Below are 18651 nucleotides of genomic sequence, written 5' to 3'. Positions count from 1 at the left end.
AGTGCTATCATAATAGGTGGAAAACTATTTCTCAGGTAGGTGGAAAACTACTTCTCAGGCTCAGTGGCGATGCAGAGAGGTAGCTTGGAGGGCCTCACCCACCTCTTCCTCTTGGATATGGACAGCTGACATTTTCTCCCTCTGACATGGAGTGCTAGGCAGGCAACCTTAGGAGCAAGTCCCTGCCACCTCCATCCTTCTAATTTCTGTGCATGGAATTTAATGAGCCATTCCTGGTAAAACGGTGTTGACATTTCTGCCTCCCCTTTCCACATATAAGGTGGTCACCACTGGAAATGCATATTTGAAGGCAGCTTAGCTTATTGCACATAGTGACATGTATTATGATGGGGGACACTTGGATTATTCAGAAATGTACAGACCAGACAGGTCAGTCTGGAGAGAGAAGATCCAATGAAGCCATCAGGGTCACCAAAGGCGCTTCTAATGGGGGTGTGTGTAAGAATGATCCTGGATGAGACATGATCCACACACAGAGGATGGGACAAAGCTGGCAGCTGCTCTCTCCCTTCCCTTCGGAGCCCTCGCTAAGGTGCAGCGTACCTTGTTCTCCGAGGAACCTCACGCCTGCCCTAACTTGTTTAAGATAAGCGTCCTTTGGAGCCATTTAGTGGGGAAAGATGAAGGTCTAGCTGCTAAGTGTCTGCAGCTTCAGTTCCGATTTGGCAGCAGCCCAGTGGCAGCTCCGATCCCCAAACCATCCGTCACCGGGAGCGCGGCTGCCTGGTGAGTCCCTGGAGATTTGTTTCTGCTCCCCGTGTCTTATCGGTTTGAATCTGGGATAGCTCGTCTGGACCAGGGATCTGGAAAGATTTCATCTCCTTTACACTGAGCCACAGGTAGATTCTGATTATCCTGCTCCGCTCCCCTTGATCCAGCTTCTGTTTCCATAGCAGCTAAAAACCCCGGTAAAAAGGACGCCTGTGAGCCAGGCGCAGGGAACGTCCCCCGGGGAAATGAATCTCCTTGATGGCCCCCCAACGGGAAGAGGAGTCTAAGGCACAGCGGTGCGGACTTCAGGGAGATGAACGGAAGAGGGCTCCACTGTCAGAAGGAAGACGCAAGTAATTGCGTGGAGAAGAGAAAGAGGGGGGAAGAAAAACATGTGGGGAAAACATGAAATTAAAGCGGAAACATGTGGAAGGCTGAGAGAGAAAGGAAAGCAAAGGACAAAAGGAAAAAACATCCAAGGGCAACACAAAAGGAGAAGAGGCCCAGCGGAGAAGGGAGAAAGGAGGACATGAGAAAAGGCCTCACACAGGAGACAGAGGGAGACCTGCCAGAGGGAGGCCACAGGGCCTCTGCCTGACAGAGGGCGAAGCACGTCTACCTGGGATGACAAACGCCCTGCAGAGTCGCAGGCCCAGTGGCCCTGGCATCCAGGAGCCCTGGGGACTCAGCATTAGGCAGCGCTGACTGGTGGACACCACGGTCTTCGGAAGCCTGTCCATTGGGAGGGCCCCTGCTTCAGAGGTGCCAAGGCCCCCTTTCATCAGTGATGATCTCACACACACCCGAGGCCTCCCCCCGGATCGTGGGCCTGTCCTCACTTAACGTCATTTCACATCCATCAAGAGACACAGACAGGAGGCTCTTTGATGCCTTTGCTCATGGGGTAGAGTCAGGAATGATGGCCTGGGGCAGCTCCTGGGAACTCAGGCCCAACACTGAAAATCTCGTGATTTCTCCGAAGACCTCTAGCAGGGCAAAGTGTCAAGGTCTACTAGTAAGAAAGGGGATTTGGTATTTGAGGCCCCCTCACAGCTCTGACAGGTATTTTAAAATGTCCCCAAGTATAGTGGATGCTGAGGCGCTGCCACCTTCGGGAAGAGAGGATGTCTGCCCCAGGGGTCGTGTGCTGCTGGTGGACAGCACTCGCTCAGTTGCAGCTCTATGGGGATTGTGTCCTGTGAAGAGATGCCTGGCCCAGGTCACAACCTTTCTGCGGACAGACCACCTTCAGCAACGGACTGCTGTGCCAGCCCCCTCACCTCAAATAAAGAACCTGTCTGAAGGGTTACCCCAGCTTCAGAACCACCCCCCGCATCCTGTCAGCTGAGATATTCTAAGTGACTGCAGTGCAACTCAACTTCTCCAACTACCCAACCCTCTTTCTTTTTTTTTCCTTCTACAGAGGTTGGTTCCAAGAGCATCTTGAATAAAAGTCTTACACGCTTTTGGGGCACCTGGCCTTCAACATCAAGCAAACAACTACCACTACAGTTCCTTTTACATCCTTACTACTCAGCAATGCGCATACCTTCATGCATACATCCATATGTGTACGTTCACAATAACCAATGAAATTAAGGCTCTTTATTCATGTCTCTGCTCAAAGTCACTTTCTCAAAGGCCTTCCCTGACCAAACCTCTTTTCTTTTAGTCAATATATATGGTTCTATTTTCTCATCCTTATCACCACCTGGTGTCTTGTATATTCCTTTTATGGTCATTTTCCTCATAAGAATGTGATCTTGTTTGGGTTTATTGCTATATCCCCCATGCTGAGACGTGTGCCCAGATTATTGCCAGCATTCAAGAGATATTGAAGAACAAATAAAATAATTTAATGTACCGTGAATAAAAGCCAGCTTAATGATAAATGGCATCTACTTAGATTCTAAATGTTTAATGTTCAAGCCATGAAAGCACAAAACACCACTTAGTCTGGTCTGGTCTATACAGCATCTAAGCATTAAGACAAAGTACATTTTGCAATTTGGTCATCTTGGATTAATCACAGTAAAACAACAACAAGGCTACACAACAACTAACGGAATAGAGACCGGATATCTGGCAATGCCGAACAAGCCCCAATTTGGAAATTGTGCATTTAGGAATGTGGCCATTCGGAGCTCTCATTTATTTTGTGTTTGTGTTTTCTTTCTCGTAAAACAACCAGCTGAACAATGCCATGAAAGCGAATTGTCCACCATCAAATATGGCCAGTGACGTTCTCCCAGAACATCTTACCCCCACTTCATCCACCACCAGCTGGGACGCAGCTCCCAGGGATTGGAGAGGAGCTCAAATATGGCCGCTGAAACCTTAGAGGATAGGCCTGTCTTTTGGAGAACACCAAACCCTCGCAGAGCCTCGAGCATTGTTATCAGGCTACCAACAACGAAGGACCCTTTGGATGAAGTCACCAGTACCATGACCTCCTAGCTGTGGCCAGCAATTCTCTCAGTTCCTTTCACCACACAATGCACCAAACTGCTCTCTTACCTTTGGGGGAGATGTGTCTCCAGGTAACCGTGGGCTCTGGTCTGCCCGTTGCTATGCAGGTGAGGCTGATATTGTTTCCTTCATTAATGGAGATATCTGAAGAAATCTCTACAATTTTGGGAGATACTGTGGAGACAAAAGCCAGTGGAAGGAAAATAAATATCCTTTTGAAACATCTCTTTGTTGTCTCACAATAATAGCTGGCAGAATAGCTCGGGGACTGAAGTATAAGGGTGATGGGAACAAATGCAGAGAAATTAGAGGAATTATCTTAAACATAAAAGGAACATCTTACCTTGAATTTATTGTCTATTTCCTCCTGTCTAAACTCAAAGTCAGGAAGTACTGATGGGAATGGATTTCAATGCAACACTACTGTCCTCGCCTCCACCCTCTTCCTGTCTGCACTCTCACCCAAGTCCCCTCTGACACGCATCCACAAGTCATTCTCCACAGTGCATTCAGAGTTGATGGAATACAATTCTGAGCATAGCACATCTCTGCCTAAACAACTCCAATTGTTCCTTATTGCCCAGCTGATCATATCCACCCACTTCGTCCTGGGATAGCAGGCCGTTCAGAATCAAGCATCAACCTGTTTCCATTGGTATGCCTGCTGATTCTATTGCAACTTATCCCCTTGTCACCCCCAACACATCATGCCCTTTCTGATCATTAAGCATTTGGGGTCTATCTTGTTCCTTATGTCCTTCCTAGAAAACTTCCAGTCATCTTTTAAAGTCCAAATCAAATGCCACTTTGTTGCAGCTTTTCTTTTCTTATTTCATATATATTTTTATTGATTTCAGAGAGGAAGGAAGAGGAAGAGACAAATAGAAACATCAATGATGAGAGAAACATCGATTGGCTGCCTCCTGCACGCCCCACACTGGGGATCAAGCCCACAACCTAGGCATTTGCCCTGACTGGGAATTGAAGTGTGATCTCCTGGTTCATAGGTCAACGCTCAACCACTGAGCCACACTGGCTGGGCAATGTTGCACCTTTTCTGACCCTTGCACTTCTCTGCCCTCCTGCATCTGCCTACTCACAGCCTGATGGTGAATCAAAAAATGTCAATTAGCCGGACACACTTGGTCCCTTTCTCTCTCGGACCCCTAAAACAATTCCTCAAAGGAAGGGAGGTGTTCGTTTTAATTGGTAAATTTGGGAACCCCACTCTGTTTGGTCTTTAGTTTTGGGGTAAGGCTTCCCGTAAGAAGCTATGTTCTGTTGTGGTCCTCCTAGTGCAGTGGTCGGCAAACTGCTGCTCGCGAGCCACGTGCGGCTCTTTGGCCCCTTGAGTGTGGCTCTTCCACAAAATACTGACTTCTGCGCATGGGCCACAAAGTTTCAATCGCACTGTACATGCGTGCCCAAACGTGGTATTTTGTGGAAGAGCCACACTCAAGGGGCCACAGAGCCGCATGTGGCTCGCCAGCTGCAGTTTGCCGACCACTGTCCTAGTGCATGTGTCACAGGCCAATGCCCTACAGGTGTGGGAGGGCCCACCGCACAGCCAGCAGTTGCCTGTGTCCATCCATCTCATCTGGGGTTCAGAATTAGGAGCTAATTGTTGTTACACATCTAAGCTTAATTCTCCAGTATCATCAAAACTAGTGAATGTGATTTTTGGTCCATGTATGACTCTTCATTTGTCTGCCAATTGGTTTATAAAGTAAGAATGTCATTTGGCGCCTATCCCACTATGCAATGGTTATTGTCTTAGCATTTCTCATCCACTATACCCATGGTCGGCAAACTGCAGCTCGTGAGCCACATGCGGTTCTTTGGCCCCTTGTGTGTGGCTCTTCTTAAGCCTTTGGAGTACCCTAATTAAGTTAATAACAATGTACCTACCTATATAATTTAAATTTTAAAAATCTGGTTCTCAAAAGAAATTTCAATCATTGTACTGTTGATATTTGGCTCTCTTGACTAATGAGTTTACCGACCACTGCACTAGACCATGAGCTTTTTGATGGCCTGAGCCATGACTTATATTTATATCCGTAGTCAAAGCTCAACAGATATTTATAGGATGGGGATTATAATGGTTGTTCCAGCACCTTCCCAACCTGCTACATGTTTGTAACAACTCAGAACGGGATCGTTAACACACACCATTTCAGTTCTACTGACAGTAGATCTGACTCATTAATTCTTCACAAATTAACTGGCCCCTCCATCCAGCTCGCTTTAGTTTCTTCATGTTAGTTTCTTTCCTTGAATAAACACCTGTCAAAGCCACCACAGCGGGCAATTCCAGGGCACATCATCCACCAGCATACGATGCCATCTGGCCTCCTGGAGATCCCAGGGAACCTGACCATCACCCCCATGCCCTGTTCCAAGACCAGAGTGCAACCCTCACATGGAGATGAGACGGTTGGGAATCTCAAGGCTCATCTTTCCTCTGTCTGAAGCATTAATCTAGCACTTTTTATTGCATTGGATTTCCTCCACACAAAAGGGGGTTATCAAGCAGATGTCTTCCTTTAGCCTTTGTTCCTCCTTCTTAAAATATTCCCCCACTCTTTTCCACACTGCACACACTGGACAACTCATTAATAAGCACAAATTCCACATTGTTTCCTTGTCCTCATGCCCTTATGCTGATTTTGATCTCTTAGACCCTCCTTTTCTCCAACTACCTATACCTATTGGAATTGTTCAAGGCCTGGTTGTGTTATCACACCTTCTATAAGATCTTCTGCATGATCTCCAAAAGGGTGTGGCTTTTCCCTTACTACAGATTCCATAGCTTCTTCAAAGTATTTAAATTTACTTTCTTATGATACGTTTTCTCATCTTTCTTCTATATGCTATGAATTATCAGAAGATGAGATAATGAGCAAGAGCCTTTCTCATTTATAAAAAAATCTGCTGTTCTGAATAGGGTGTCTTCCATAAAGTAAGGACCTTAATAATTTTTATTACTTGTTTAATCCTCACCTGAGGATATGTTTTCCATTGATTTTGGAGAGAGGAAGGGGAGAGAAAAAGAGAGAGGGAGAAAGAGGGAAGAAGTGAGGGAGAGAGGGATGAGGGAGAGAAAGAGATGTCAATGTGACAGAGAAACAATGATTGGTTGCCTCCCATCAGTGCCCTGACCCAGGATCAAACCTGCAACCTAGGTATGTGCCCTGACCTCACCGGGAATTGAACCCATAACATTTTGGAGTATGGTATGATGCTCCAACCAACTGAGCCACCGAGCTAGGGCACAATTCATCATTTTTATGTTTAAATTCACATCATCTTCAGATAGAAATGCAGTGTGTGTGTGTGTGTGTGTGTGTGTGTGTGTGTGTGTGTGTGTGATTGCGCACACATTTACCTGTACTCTCACAGGTATTTGGTGGGACAAAAGCAATGGAGAGTCAGTATGGTGAGGGTTGAGGAGTGAACACTGGCTCCACAATCCAGGGCTTCTAAGACATCATGTTGCAACGAATGGCCTTGTCACTTTGAAAGCTAGATCGAATCTTCCAAGACAGAATAATAACTGATGAGTTAAGGACAAAACACCCAAATTTGCTGACTATCTGAAAGACCCACATTTCTAAACTCTCTTAGTTCTAACAGCATTTAAACTTGATGGGATTTATTCAGTGTTTTAACTGGAGAATTCAGTTCTCCAAGCACCACTCCACCGATCCATACATCCTGACCCCTGCTCCTGCCCATCCTTGCACCCACCGTCTTGCTCACTTCTCAGAGGACAGGCTGCCTCAGAGTGACGGTGGTGGCCTTGGAGACAGAGCTTCCACTGTGCAGGTGAATAATTTATGGATCTGGAAAGCACTCCGAGATGCTCTGCAAGGGATTAAGTCACGCCAACGCCATGTGATAAAATAAAAAATGATGGACTTTGTGGACACGGGGTGATTTAGGGTTTGTAGTTGGAAGTGTGTTTAAAGTACATTTTAAGTGGAAATCAGGTCAAGTAATGAATTACTCTTGCTTTGGAAGGGCTTCCTGGAAGTTCATTTTCCTGGCTTCTTACATGATAGCTAATCTGCTAATCATACACTGGAGAACAATGGACAGTCCCCAAGTGGATCAGAAGGTGGTTTGGGCCAGAGCTGTCAGCAAAGTCAGTATATTAAATGAGACAATCGCATCCCATCCTTGGAAGAATTATCTAGAATTGTCTCCCTCCCCACTAGCACCTGGAAAGCATCCAACTCATGAACTAGAAGTTGGTGAAATGCTTGCTGTCCTTTTAATCCTGCCTGGGAGTGTAACCTGAAGGTGGACAATTTCCCCTGGGCAAGTTTCAGAGGCTGCCCAATCATGGCAATGGGCTGAGGTGGTTGACCAGAGGTACACTCCCCACTCTCAGAACTAAAGCAGCAAAGTGCCTGAGATGCCAGGGGATTGGCAGTATCGCTTTCTAGGTGGCAACTTCTAACAAGTTGTCAGTATTTAAAATTGCATGGAGTTAATAGGATGTACTGTGGTTTTAGCTAATCCATATTCATAAAGAAGTTTTGACTAACTGAGAATGGTTTTCTTATACCTCTTTTAATCATGCAGGCTCTTAGAAACATACTAGGATTGCTTTGTTTGTTTTTGTTAATTTACTCATTTGCCCCTTCCTTCCTTCCTTCCTTTCTTCCTTTCTTCCTTCCTTCCTTCCTTCCTCCCTTCCTTTCTTCCTCCCTTCCTTCCTTCCTCCCTTCCTTTCTTCATCAGTATCCATAGCATTGTTCATAGCACTGAGGACATAACCCTGAAAAGGACACAATCCTTATCCCCAAGGGGTTCCCAGTCTAGCAACGTAAAAACAGGTACAGAGCAAACCCCTTTAATGCATGCCAACATAGAGAGATGAATGAAAGTGTCCAGGCAATACAGAGAGACACCTAAATCAGCCTGGAGACAGATGCCAGGGAAGGCTTCTGGGGTATGCGACACCTCAGCCAAGCCCTAGAAGATAAGCACAAGTTATTCTGGGAAGAAGAGGAAGCAAGACATGCTAGGCAAAGAAGATACCACCAAAAATCACCGGCATAATCATTAATGTAACAATACCCTCTACTGTAGGCTGGGCCAGAAGTCGTTCAGGAAACATTTAGTGAACACCTACTATAGACACAACTGTGTGTGAAGTATATGAATGGTATGCAGAAATACACAATTTTTTGGTCTCCGTGAACTTACAATCGGTTTGAGGAAACTGCATATAAATATCCCAGAAACTTGATTAACAAATGGCATGTGATTAAATATTAAAGGAAGGGTGCAAACATTAAGTTCTGTGAGTGGAGGGAGGGTCATAGTGAGTAGGAACATCGAGTGGTTTCTCAGATAGAGGGTCTAGCTTGGGCCTCAAGTAGAGGGTCTAGTTTGGACCTCAGATGGAGAGTCTAGACTGAACATCTGCAAATGAGAGACAGTTGTATAGGCTGAAAATGTGAAGCTGTTTCAAGCAAGGCAGAATGACCTGGGCACAGAGGTTAGGCAGCAGCCCACGTCATGTCTGAAAATACGGAGTCTGTACTACAGGAGGCAATAGAGAGTACTGGTTGGGACCCTGGCTCTTTTTTGTTCAAACTGGGTAACCTTAGCCAAGATACTTGACCTCTGTGTGTCTTTCTTCTTCATCCCTGACATGGAGCTGATAATTGCAAGTCCCTCAGAGAGTTTATTTGAGAATTTAAGGGGTAAGTTTATAAAATATACTTAGAGAAGCTCCTAGAAATATCAAGTGCTCAATAAGTGAGTTTTATATTGTGTGTGCTTGGCAAAGACACGTATGTAGCTTCAACACAAATGGAGGATCAATGCATTGTATCCGACTCAAGGAGAAATGGAATACAGGATCAATGACTAAACTAGAGCCAGATTATAGAACAGCCTAAATGGCTAGGTTCTGGATTTTAACGCTATCATACAGGTAATTGCAAGCTTCAAAAAAATTTAATGGAATTCTATATATTTTAAATTTACTTTAAGCAAAATAACCAGGTAACAAGGTATCACAGTGAAAACAGAAGAAATTGGACTCAGAGAAAATCAATCCATATGAGATATTCAAGGCCTGGGTTAAACAGTGTCACTATAAGGCTGGAGGGAAAGGATGGATTTGAAAGCATTGCCATGGGAGATGAGCCAGAGCTGGCTGTACCCTGGATGGGGGAATGGGAATACAGAGTCCAATCTAAACACCGCTGTGTTCAAGAGCAGCTGATGGCTGAGCTAGCAGGTCCCTGGGTGGTATAGGGAGAACTATTCTTGGGGAGAACATCAGTTTGACTACTTTCTGTTTTAGACACCCCCTGTAGTGAGTGACAAGGGGCAGCATGATTGGAATGATACAATCAAAGGTCTGGGGTGAGGTCTGAGATCTGCTAAGAGTTCATGGCTTCCTAAAAAAGTCAATCAACTTGTTTCTCCAGACGTGCATGCCATAAATCTAGAAAACACACACATGTTGACACAGGGAGACCGGGAAGTGGGCAGGTGATGTTTGGGAGGAAAAGCAGAGCCTGATGAGCCCCACTCTGGATACAGATCCACATCATTACATTATGTTAAAGTTCAGCCTGCCTGGTATTGAATTTTAATTCAAATGTGCAAACAGTTAAATAAGATAATTATTAAAACAGTATTATAGGGAACTTCCCCAGTCTTGGTTTAGCTTCCACTGCCCAGGTGTTACGTTTTAATAATTATGTCATTAATAAATAGCAATTTGCTGTTTTTAGTACCCGGTAGATATCCTATTAAATCCAAATTAAGATGCTTTATTAAGCACTGCACAGTCCTGTGGGGCTGAGCTGCCTGGACCGGGTTACTCTGCACAGCACACGCAAATCTATGCATCCCAGATGGCTTCCTTTGCTGCCCGTGGCATTTCTCCCCCTGCCTCCTCCCTCCTCCATGGAGCGAAGATCTGAGATGCCCATGGCAACTCATACAGTTTCCACAGCAAAGGCGGCATCGCTTCTATGGCTTGGGACCTTTGTCTTTATGGAATCACAACAACCAATCTGGAATGCCCTCAACTAGCCTGCTTTGCAGACCTCACACAGACACTCGGGCCATTGTCAATAGCCTGGTGCCTGAGAGTTCTATCTGGATCAGAAAACTGTTACAGACACAACTGAGTTGATGCTGGTTCATGGACTAATCTGTCTCTTCACACTGCCACTGTGGACCAAGGCAAACTCTAGGGCAAAGCTGACTTGTGAAGGTGTGAATTCAGAATATGAAAACTATGTTTGATCTAGAAAATTCCTTCGCTCACCCAAAGTAAAGAAAGAGGGGAGGCCATCATGGAGTATGAGGCCAAGCTCCTACCTTGGCTTCAATGACCCTTAATGAACCAGGTCCTGCCTCCCTCTCCACACACATCCCAGGTCATTCTCTTTTAGTCATTCCACTGGCCTCCTTTCCTCCTGAAACACCAAACCATCCCTTGACTTGGGTCTTCTCTGCTTGCCTTTCTTCCTGCCTTTCACCTGGCTGGTTCTGTCTCATGCTTTAAATCTTTGCTCCTGTAGGCAGGCAGCCTTGATCACCTTTTCAAAAGTAGAACTCTCCATACTAGATTGTTGCATAACTGTCAGTTCTTTCAAATAAAATGTGTCTTGTTCATTGATGTATTCCGTACATACCATAATATCTGGCATAGGTTGTGTTCAACAGATACTTTTGAATGAATGAGGGTGTTTTCACGAGACTGAATGGAAATGCAAATAAATTGACATGAATAAACTTGCTCAAGATCTTTCAATAGCCTCCAAAGACTCTCAGCATCTATAATAATACTGGCAGTTACTGCTTGTTAAAAAACTGCTGTATAACTGGTGTTTAGCATATATTACCTTTATTTATTTTACCCCTGCATTCACCCCACAAGTAGATATTATTTCTAAAGCGATATTACTCCTAATTGTCCTGGTTTACTTGGAACTAAACGGTTTCCAAGAATATGGAACTTTTAGCGCTGAAACCAGAAAAGTCTCAGGCAAACGGGCAAGTGTTGGTCACCCTAATTATTTCCCTTCCCACATTTTACAAAGAGGGTACTTATATTTAGAGTGGTCAAGAAACATGTTCAAAAACATTTAATTAAAAATTTTAGAGTTACAGAGTATTGTGTTTTAATGAGGGATTATGTGGGTTAGACAATAAATACACACAGAATCATGGATGCATACATAAAAAGATAAACAAAAATCATATACATGTACACACATACACACACACACACACACACACACACACACACTGACACACCATAAATCTCTGTTGTGCATTGGACAGTTGACAAGGCACTTGACTCCACTCCACAGATTGGTTACATCTCACAGGTACCCACCAAGGCAGTTCCATTATTATTTCTATTTACAGATAAAGAAACTAAGGCTTTCTCGGATTTTAGTGGTTTGCTCCAGGTTACCCAGATGCTAAGTGGCAAAGGTGGGACCTGAATTTTGATTATGTATGCTCCCAAATCTATTCTCTTCACATAAAATTAAGCCCCATAGAATGTGGATTCTCCGCACAGTGCTCTTGGGGTCTTGCCAATTCATCCAGCCACATGCAGATCTGCTTCTCCCCCACCATCCTCTCACAAGACTTTATATGTTAAACGTGAAGTGCTATTCAAATGTGACTTATCAGTGTTACTAAACATGCATACCTCTGGCCATTAGAGGAAATATGGACATTAGGTGTAGCGGGGGTGCTTTGGTTTAGAGATTACGAGGAGCGAGCCTCCTCCCCGCCTCCCGGGAAGATGCCAACCTCTTCTTCAGAAGCGCTGGTGGCTGCTCCATGTGAGGGCACAGGGTGCAGCCCCGAGGGGGCCCCTTCTCCAGGCCAGCAATGTGCTTGCTGCTTCCCCTTCCCAGGAGGCACAGGTCAGATTCCATTCAGAATCCCAAATTAGATGCTGAACACGTGGAGGGCTCCTTGGCGACACAGCGCCGGGCAGACTGTTATTCCCTTTACCAGGACCCTCCTGTCATTGCTTACATCTCTTTCTTCCTCTGCCTCCACATTAAAAGCATTCATGTTTGCTGGAAAGCGAGGAAGCCCGGGGAGGAAAGCAGGCGCTTTATTCGGGATTAGTCATAAACCACTGGTTCCGCGGTTTGGAATGCGCTCCTCGCAGGAGGAGCTGAAATGTGGAAGGAAGTGCTGATGGGCTCTGCTCCCGACCCAGCGCAGTCATTCCTGATGGAGACACAGGAGGCCGAAGACAGCACCACGCACGCCTCACTCCAGGCTTTCCTGCTTTGGGGCAGATTAGTACCCGTTGAATTTCACAGCAACCAGCCTGCAACCTCAGTGTTCCATCATACTTGACAATGCCCAAGAAATTGCTAAGACCTATCTCTTCATCAAGGATTGAATGTGGAAACAGAGAGGGATTATTGCTAATTGTGACATGGATCTGACATCAGATAGGCCTGGCTGTTTGGCAGCTTCTACAATAAGAGCACGGGCTTTGGGTTGAATGCCCATGGGGGGATGGACATGAAACCAATCATGGGCATTCAACCCAAAGCACATGAAATTCAGCTCAGGCAGGATGGGAAGGAAGGGCTGCTGGACACCATCAATGCCCAGCACTTTGCTGGGGGCTTAGCATTTGCTGCTTCCTCTTAAATCCTCACAATAACTCAGGCATCATTCCCACTGTTCGGCAAAGACAAACTCAGGGAGGTTAAGCAACAAGCCTCATCATACAAAAAGTCAGACCATTGCAATATCTCTACTAAGGTGTATCTAAAAAAATTAGCTACTTCCCGTATATTTTCCATTTAATCCAGATCACTAGGCTTTAAATAGCTAATAATGTGCTCAGAGACACTACGCTAGAAAATGGCAGAACTCAGGTCCAAGCTTTTCTTTTCTCTTTTGTTATTATTTTATTTTACCTTTTATTGAATTTATTGGGGTGACATTGGTTAATACAATTATCTGGGTTTCAGGGATACAATTCTATAATACATCATCTGCATGTTGTATGGTGTGTTCGCCACCCCAAAGTCAAGTCTCCCTCCATCACCATTGATCCCCCCTTTACCTTCTCCTACCTCCCCACCCCCCTTCCCTGTTAATCACCACAGTATTGTCTTTGAGTTTTTTAATGCGTTTTTTTCTTAATCCCTTCACCTTTTTCACCCAGCCCCCCTCCCCTTTGACAGTGTCAGTTTGTTCTGTTTTTTTATGAATCTCTTTTGTTTGTTAGTTTATTTTGTTCATTAGATTCCACAAATAAGTGAAATCTGATGGTATTTGTCAGTTTCTGCCTGACTTATGTCACTCAGCATAATACTGTCCAGGTCAAACCCAACCTTTTCCTATTGGGTTTGGGATCAAATGACATGTGAAGGTATAATTAAAAGCACTCAGCAAGCTGCTAATCACTCTATACATAAATGCTATTGTGACTGAGGTAATGCAGACTTCCATCAATTAGTGGTAAACAGCATAATTATCTGCTGTAAAAAAGCAACCTGGAATTGCTGGCTGGATTTCTTTATAGCATCTTTTGATGTGTACAATTTCCTCACCTGCATGTCACAGGTAGGGGCTCAAAAGAAATTTTGATCCCTCCTGTTTCTAATTTCTCCTCACTGGGAATTGTTTATTCCTCTGGTTCCCACCAGCCTGAGCTTTGCTTGATTCTTTGAGGCGTGGCCTCTTTAAGCAGTTTCCTTTGCGCCCTCAGCATCTGGTATCTCACCAGGTCTCTCTTCCCAAAGCAAAAATGCAGCTGATGTCCATGACACTCGAGTGACCAGGTAGGAAATGCTCTACACCTGCATCTGTGACTTCTGTCACATCCCATGTCCCCTCAGCTGTTTCTCTCCCCCAGAAAGATTTTTTGCACAAATTCCAAAAGGTCTTCAGAGAAAGGAGACACAGACCCCATCTGGCTAAGGGCACAGTGTCCGGCTCCCCTGGCAGCCCTGGCCTTAGCCAGGGACCCTTTTCATACATTTCAGTTTTAGGGTCTGCAGTTCCTGTGGTAACACCTCATTTTCTTTCTTCTTCTTCTTCTTCTTCTTCTTCTTCTTCTTCTTCTTCTTCTTCTTCTTCTTCTTCTTCTTCTTCTTTGCTTTGTTTTGTTAATAGAGGATTTTTTAAATTGATTTTTAGGGAGAGTGGGAGAGAGGGAAAGAGAAATACTGATGTGAGAGAAACGCATCGATTGGTTGCCTCCTGCAGGAGCCCTGACCAGGGCTAGGGACTGCAACCGAGGTACCTGCCCTCGACCAGAATTGAACCCTCGACCCTTTGGTCCGCAGGCTGACACTCTATCCACTGAGTCAAACCAACTAGGACCCACCTCCTTTTCAACAGGGCTCCTTTTTCTCTGAATTCAGAAAGTGGTTAGCTAACTCTTCCTCATAGATAAATGCTCTTGCATCTGCTCAGCAAGCGACCTTGTGGAGAGAGGAATGGCCTTCCTACAACAGTGAATGCCCTCACCACCCCCAGGTAAAGCCCATGCTTCCCCATCTTGCGACAGCACAAGTAAACCAGCATGTGCATGTATGTACATGCCATCATAGCCTCTCAGGCTCCTGGCAACGCTGCTCTGTGCTCACAGACTCCTTAAGACTGCCAGATGGGCGGGCACCACCATGCCCGTCTCCCAGGCTGCCCATCCGGGTTGGATGGAGGCAGCAGGGCAGGGACAGGGCACCTGCCTCCCGGTGCTCCTGCGACCTGCTCTGCAAATGCCTGCATCTCCGGGCTGTTGATCTGCTGGCTGCCCACCGTGCCAGGCTCGCTTACATTTTCCGCTGCCTCCATGGCGTCATCAGCACTTTAATTCCTAATTGCCTGAAAGCACTGATAGTTATGCACTCAACACAAGCTATAAAACCATAGGCGGCGGGGAACTGTGCTGAGCGCAGGAGGAGGGCTGTGGTGAAGTCCCCCACATCCCACCCCCGGCTGGGGAATGGTACCGATTCTCCCACAGTCTCTCCTTTCTCCCCAGGTACCTGCAGGGCCGAGTTCAGCAGAAGGCAGGTGGCCCCGGAGGGAATTCCCGCCTCTCTCCATCAGAGACCCATGTGGCTTCAGCTGGAAACTTGAAAACCAGAGTTACGCCCACACTCCCTGTACTGTTGTCTCTGGGAATAACTGAAGAAGTGGGAGAAACATCTCATTATCTGGCCTTGAATCCTGCAGCCCCGGACGTGGTCCCACCGCTGTCCAGAGTAACTTGTCAGTTAGTTTTCAAGTGAGTTTTTGTTCCGAGGCCTTATTACCACCAAATCCCTCCTAAAGGTTAAGGTCTGCAGCAGATCAAGGCGCAGGCCCTTCCTTTCCAGCTCAAGGGCGGGAGGCAGGCGGGTGGTTTCCAGCTACAAGTTCTCAGCCACAGCAGAGCTCTGCTAATCCCCTGCGAAATGTCACAGTGCGGAGCAGAGAGAGTGCGGTGGGGAGAGAGAGAAGTTTCAACATGACTTCTTGTTAATACAAAGCTTGTCAAACGCATCACCTAGAAGCACCGAATGTCTTTATTACATTCCTTTATCTCCCCCTGAGATTGGAGGGATGGAACCACTCGCTTCTCGGTGGAGATGCCATCATCCGGAAACTAATTAAAGGACCTGGGCCTCTCGTACTCCGGAGGAACAAAACGCATCGGCAACAGAAGTAAAATATTATATATATATTTACACGTGGACTTCATATCCAAAAGGGCAAGTTGGGGATTTGACAAGAACTCTCTATCCCTCATCAGCTCCGAGGGCGGAAGTGGCCCATCAGGATGTGGGTGGATCCTGACAGGAGGCCTGCTGCTCCCAGCATCATTGGGGAGGGCCTCCTCTCCTGGTACAGAGGAGTGGAGAGTCTCTGATCATTTATTGTGGGAAATGCAATCGCATGGTCCTCATGCCAGCCTCTGTCTCTCTTTGAACAACATTCATGTACCTGTGCATGTTAGAAAGCCTGGTCACTCTCTCCCAAGTATGTCCAGTCACAGAAAGCCACACAGACACAGATATTGTGCTTCCTGCCAGACAAAAGTTCAGAACCTAAGTCCCTTGACATCATCCACCTGGAGTGAACCTCCTCCCTATGAATTAGGAAGACTGCTCTATTCCACCAGGCTGTGCAGTCTCCCAAATTCTCTACATGGGACACTTTTCCATTCCTGGATTCCAACTTCGATGCTTTCTGATTTTTTTTTTAATGTTGTATTACTCACAGGTGTTGTCAGAATAGAATTTAAAAATCCATACTTTGTCATTCAAGGCCCTCTGTCATCGGGAACTAACCCTGTGGCCACCTAGACTATGACTGCCCAGCATGACCGTCTCTGTTACTCATGTCTTTGTTTATGATGCTTCTGCCTCTCACCAGACTGGCTTCTAAGTGACACTCATATGAAACTGCTCAACATTTTGATCTTAGAGGGACACCCCTGTCCCCACTGGGCTGGTTACAGCCGCCGCCTCCTTGGTTGGAACTGTACTTCCTCCCTTGTGCTCTGCTGACATCTTCACACAGGTTTCGCCTCCGTTAGGGCTGTCCTTTTCTCTGCTCTACTTGGTGAGGGTCTTAAGGTCTGCCAGCATGCTCTCACCTTTGTGTCTCCCACAGTACCCAGCCTGTGCCTTCCATGGGGCAGACCCTCAATGCACATTGGCTGAAGGACAATTGTGAATGAGTGAATTAATTTACAACTCAAATGTTTTCTGGTTCCCACCATGCAGGGAATAAAGTTTTAAGTCCTTGGTTTGACATATCAAGGTGCCCCTTCTCTCCACTTACCTTCCTCCTCTTCTCCCTAATTATTCTTGACCAACAAGTATGCATTCCTCTATCTGCTTGCATTAGTAGGCACTGAAGGCCGTCTAGAAAGCTCCCGACTATCACTGCAGCCAAGAGCTCAAGCTTCAGAGCCATCTAGAAAGCTCCCAGATATATTGAGGTCAAGAGCTCACGCTCCAGAACCAATCAGATTCAGTCTCCAACCCTGGCCTACTCTCTATTCATCATGTGTTTTTGAAACAGTTAGCTTCTCCATGTCCTCAGCCTCAGGGTGCATATTATAATAACACCTAATAGGGTGGTTATGATGAGTGACTAAGATAATTCATATAAATTACTTAGCACATGCTAAATGGACAAAAATAGAAACAAGCAAACAAACATGCATGTTCACCACTCCAACCAGAATGGTTTTGCCCAATCTCTCTGTGAACAAATCCAAGGTGCTACATCTTACTATTTCTAATGGCCAATTTCTGTCCTTGTTACATTAACCTGTCAGCAGCATTTGACCCAGATCTCTACTTCCTTCTTTGACTTGGCAAGGTCACACTCTCCTTGCTTTCCTCCTACCTTATTGGCCACACCTTCTCAATCTCAAACTCTAAGTGTTGGCCTGTCCTACTGCTGGATCACTGGTCTCTTCTCAAACTACAATGCTCTCTCATGTCAGCCCTGGCTTTATCTACCATCAGATGCTCATGGTTTCCAAGTCCATGCCCAGCCCTCATCTCTCTTCTTCATTCTCATATATCATATTCTGGTTCAACACACTGATTAGCTGTGTGGACATAGACCTGATTTTCTCTCTTTGTAAAAAAAAAATATGATCTAATGAGTACCCTTCCTATAGGGCTACTCTGGGGATTCAATGAATCCATATGCATGATATTGATCATATACTGTGCGCTCAATAAAGGACAGTGACTTAGCCTATTTGTCATCTTTATTTAATGGTTCAATAGACAGATTCACTTACTATGTCCCAAACATAGTAATTCCTTACTATGAATACCCTACCTCCCATCCTAATTACCCCATCCTGGTTCATGATGTTATTATCTACCCAACTGCTAGAAACAACAGCACACAAATCATCTGTGGTTTCTCTTTTCCCCCATTTCCTAAGTCCTGTTCCCTTTAGCTCAAAAACAAAATTCTTGCCTGGCCAGGCTGGCTCAGTGGTTGAGCATTGACCTATGAACCAGAAGGCTATGATTCAATTCCCAGTCAGGGCACATGCCTGGGTTGCAGGCTTGATCCCCAATGTAGGGAGTTCAATGGGCAGCCAATCAATGATTCTCTCTCATTATTGATGGTTCTATCTCTCTCTCCCTCTTCCTTCCTCTCTGAAACCAATAAAAATGTATTTGAAAGAAGAAAAAAAATGTTCACACTGACTTGATATCATTTTCTTCCCTCTTCCTACCCATGTCTGACATCTCTCTTCTGGTTTTCCTGCTTCTACTATTTACACAGTGTATTATTCTCTGTGTCATAGTGGGAATGATTAAAAACAATATAAATCAGATACTATCACTCTCTGCCTGAAAACCTCCATTGGCACCTGCTTGCACTTAGAAAGGAATTTGAAGTGCGCACCTGTGTCTCTGAGAGCTGGCACAGCTGGCCCCA

General features: G+C 45.5%; 1 protein-coding gene across 4 annotated transcripts in view; it reads right to left on the bottom strand.

The window, feature by feature from the left end:
- Positions 1 to 18651, bottom strand: part of NTM (neurotrimin) — an 858055-nt gene that overhangs the window by 110553 nt on the left and 728851 nt on the right. For all 4 annotated transcript variants that reach the window (XM_059677237.1, XM_059677238.1, XM_059677239.1 and 1 more), the window contains one exon: positions 3250 to 3375. In XM_059677237.1, the coding sequence (XP_059533220.1) occupies positions 3250 to 3375 (126 nt within the window). The remainder of the gene's footprint in view (positions 1 to 3249; positions 3376 to 18651) is intronic.

The sequence above is a fragment of the Myotis daubentonii genome, chromosome 19 (assembly GCF_963259705.1).
Source record: "Myotis daubentonii chromosome 19, mMyoDau2.1, whole genome shotgun sequence".
In the NCBI taxonomy this organism is placed as follows: Eukaryota; Metazoa; Chordata; class Mammalia; order Chiroptera; family Vespertilionidae; genus Myotis; species Myotis daubentonii.
Note: the sequence above shows the minus strand (reverse complement) of the source record. Positions and strands in the feature narration are given on the sequence as shown.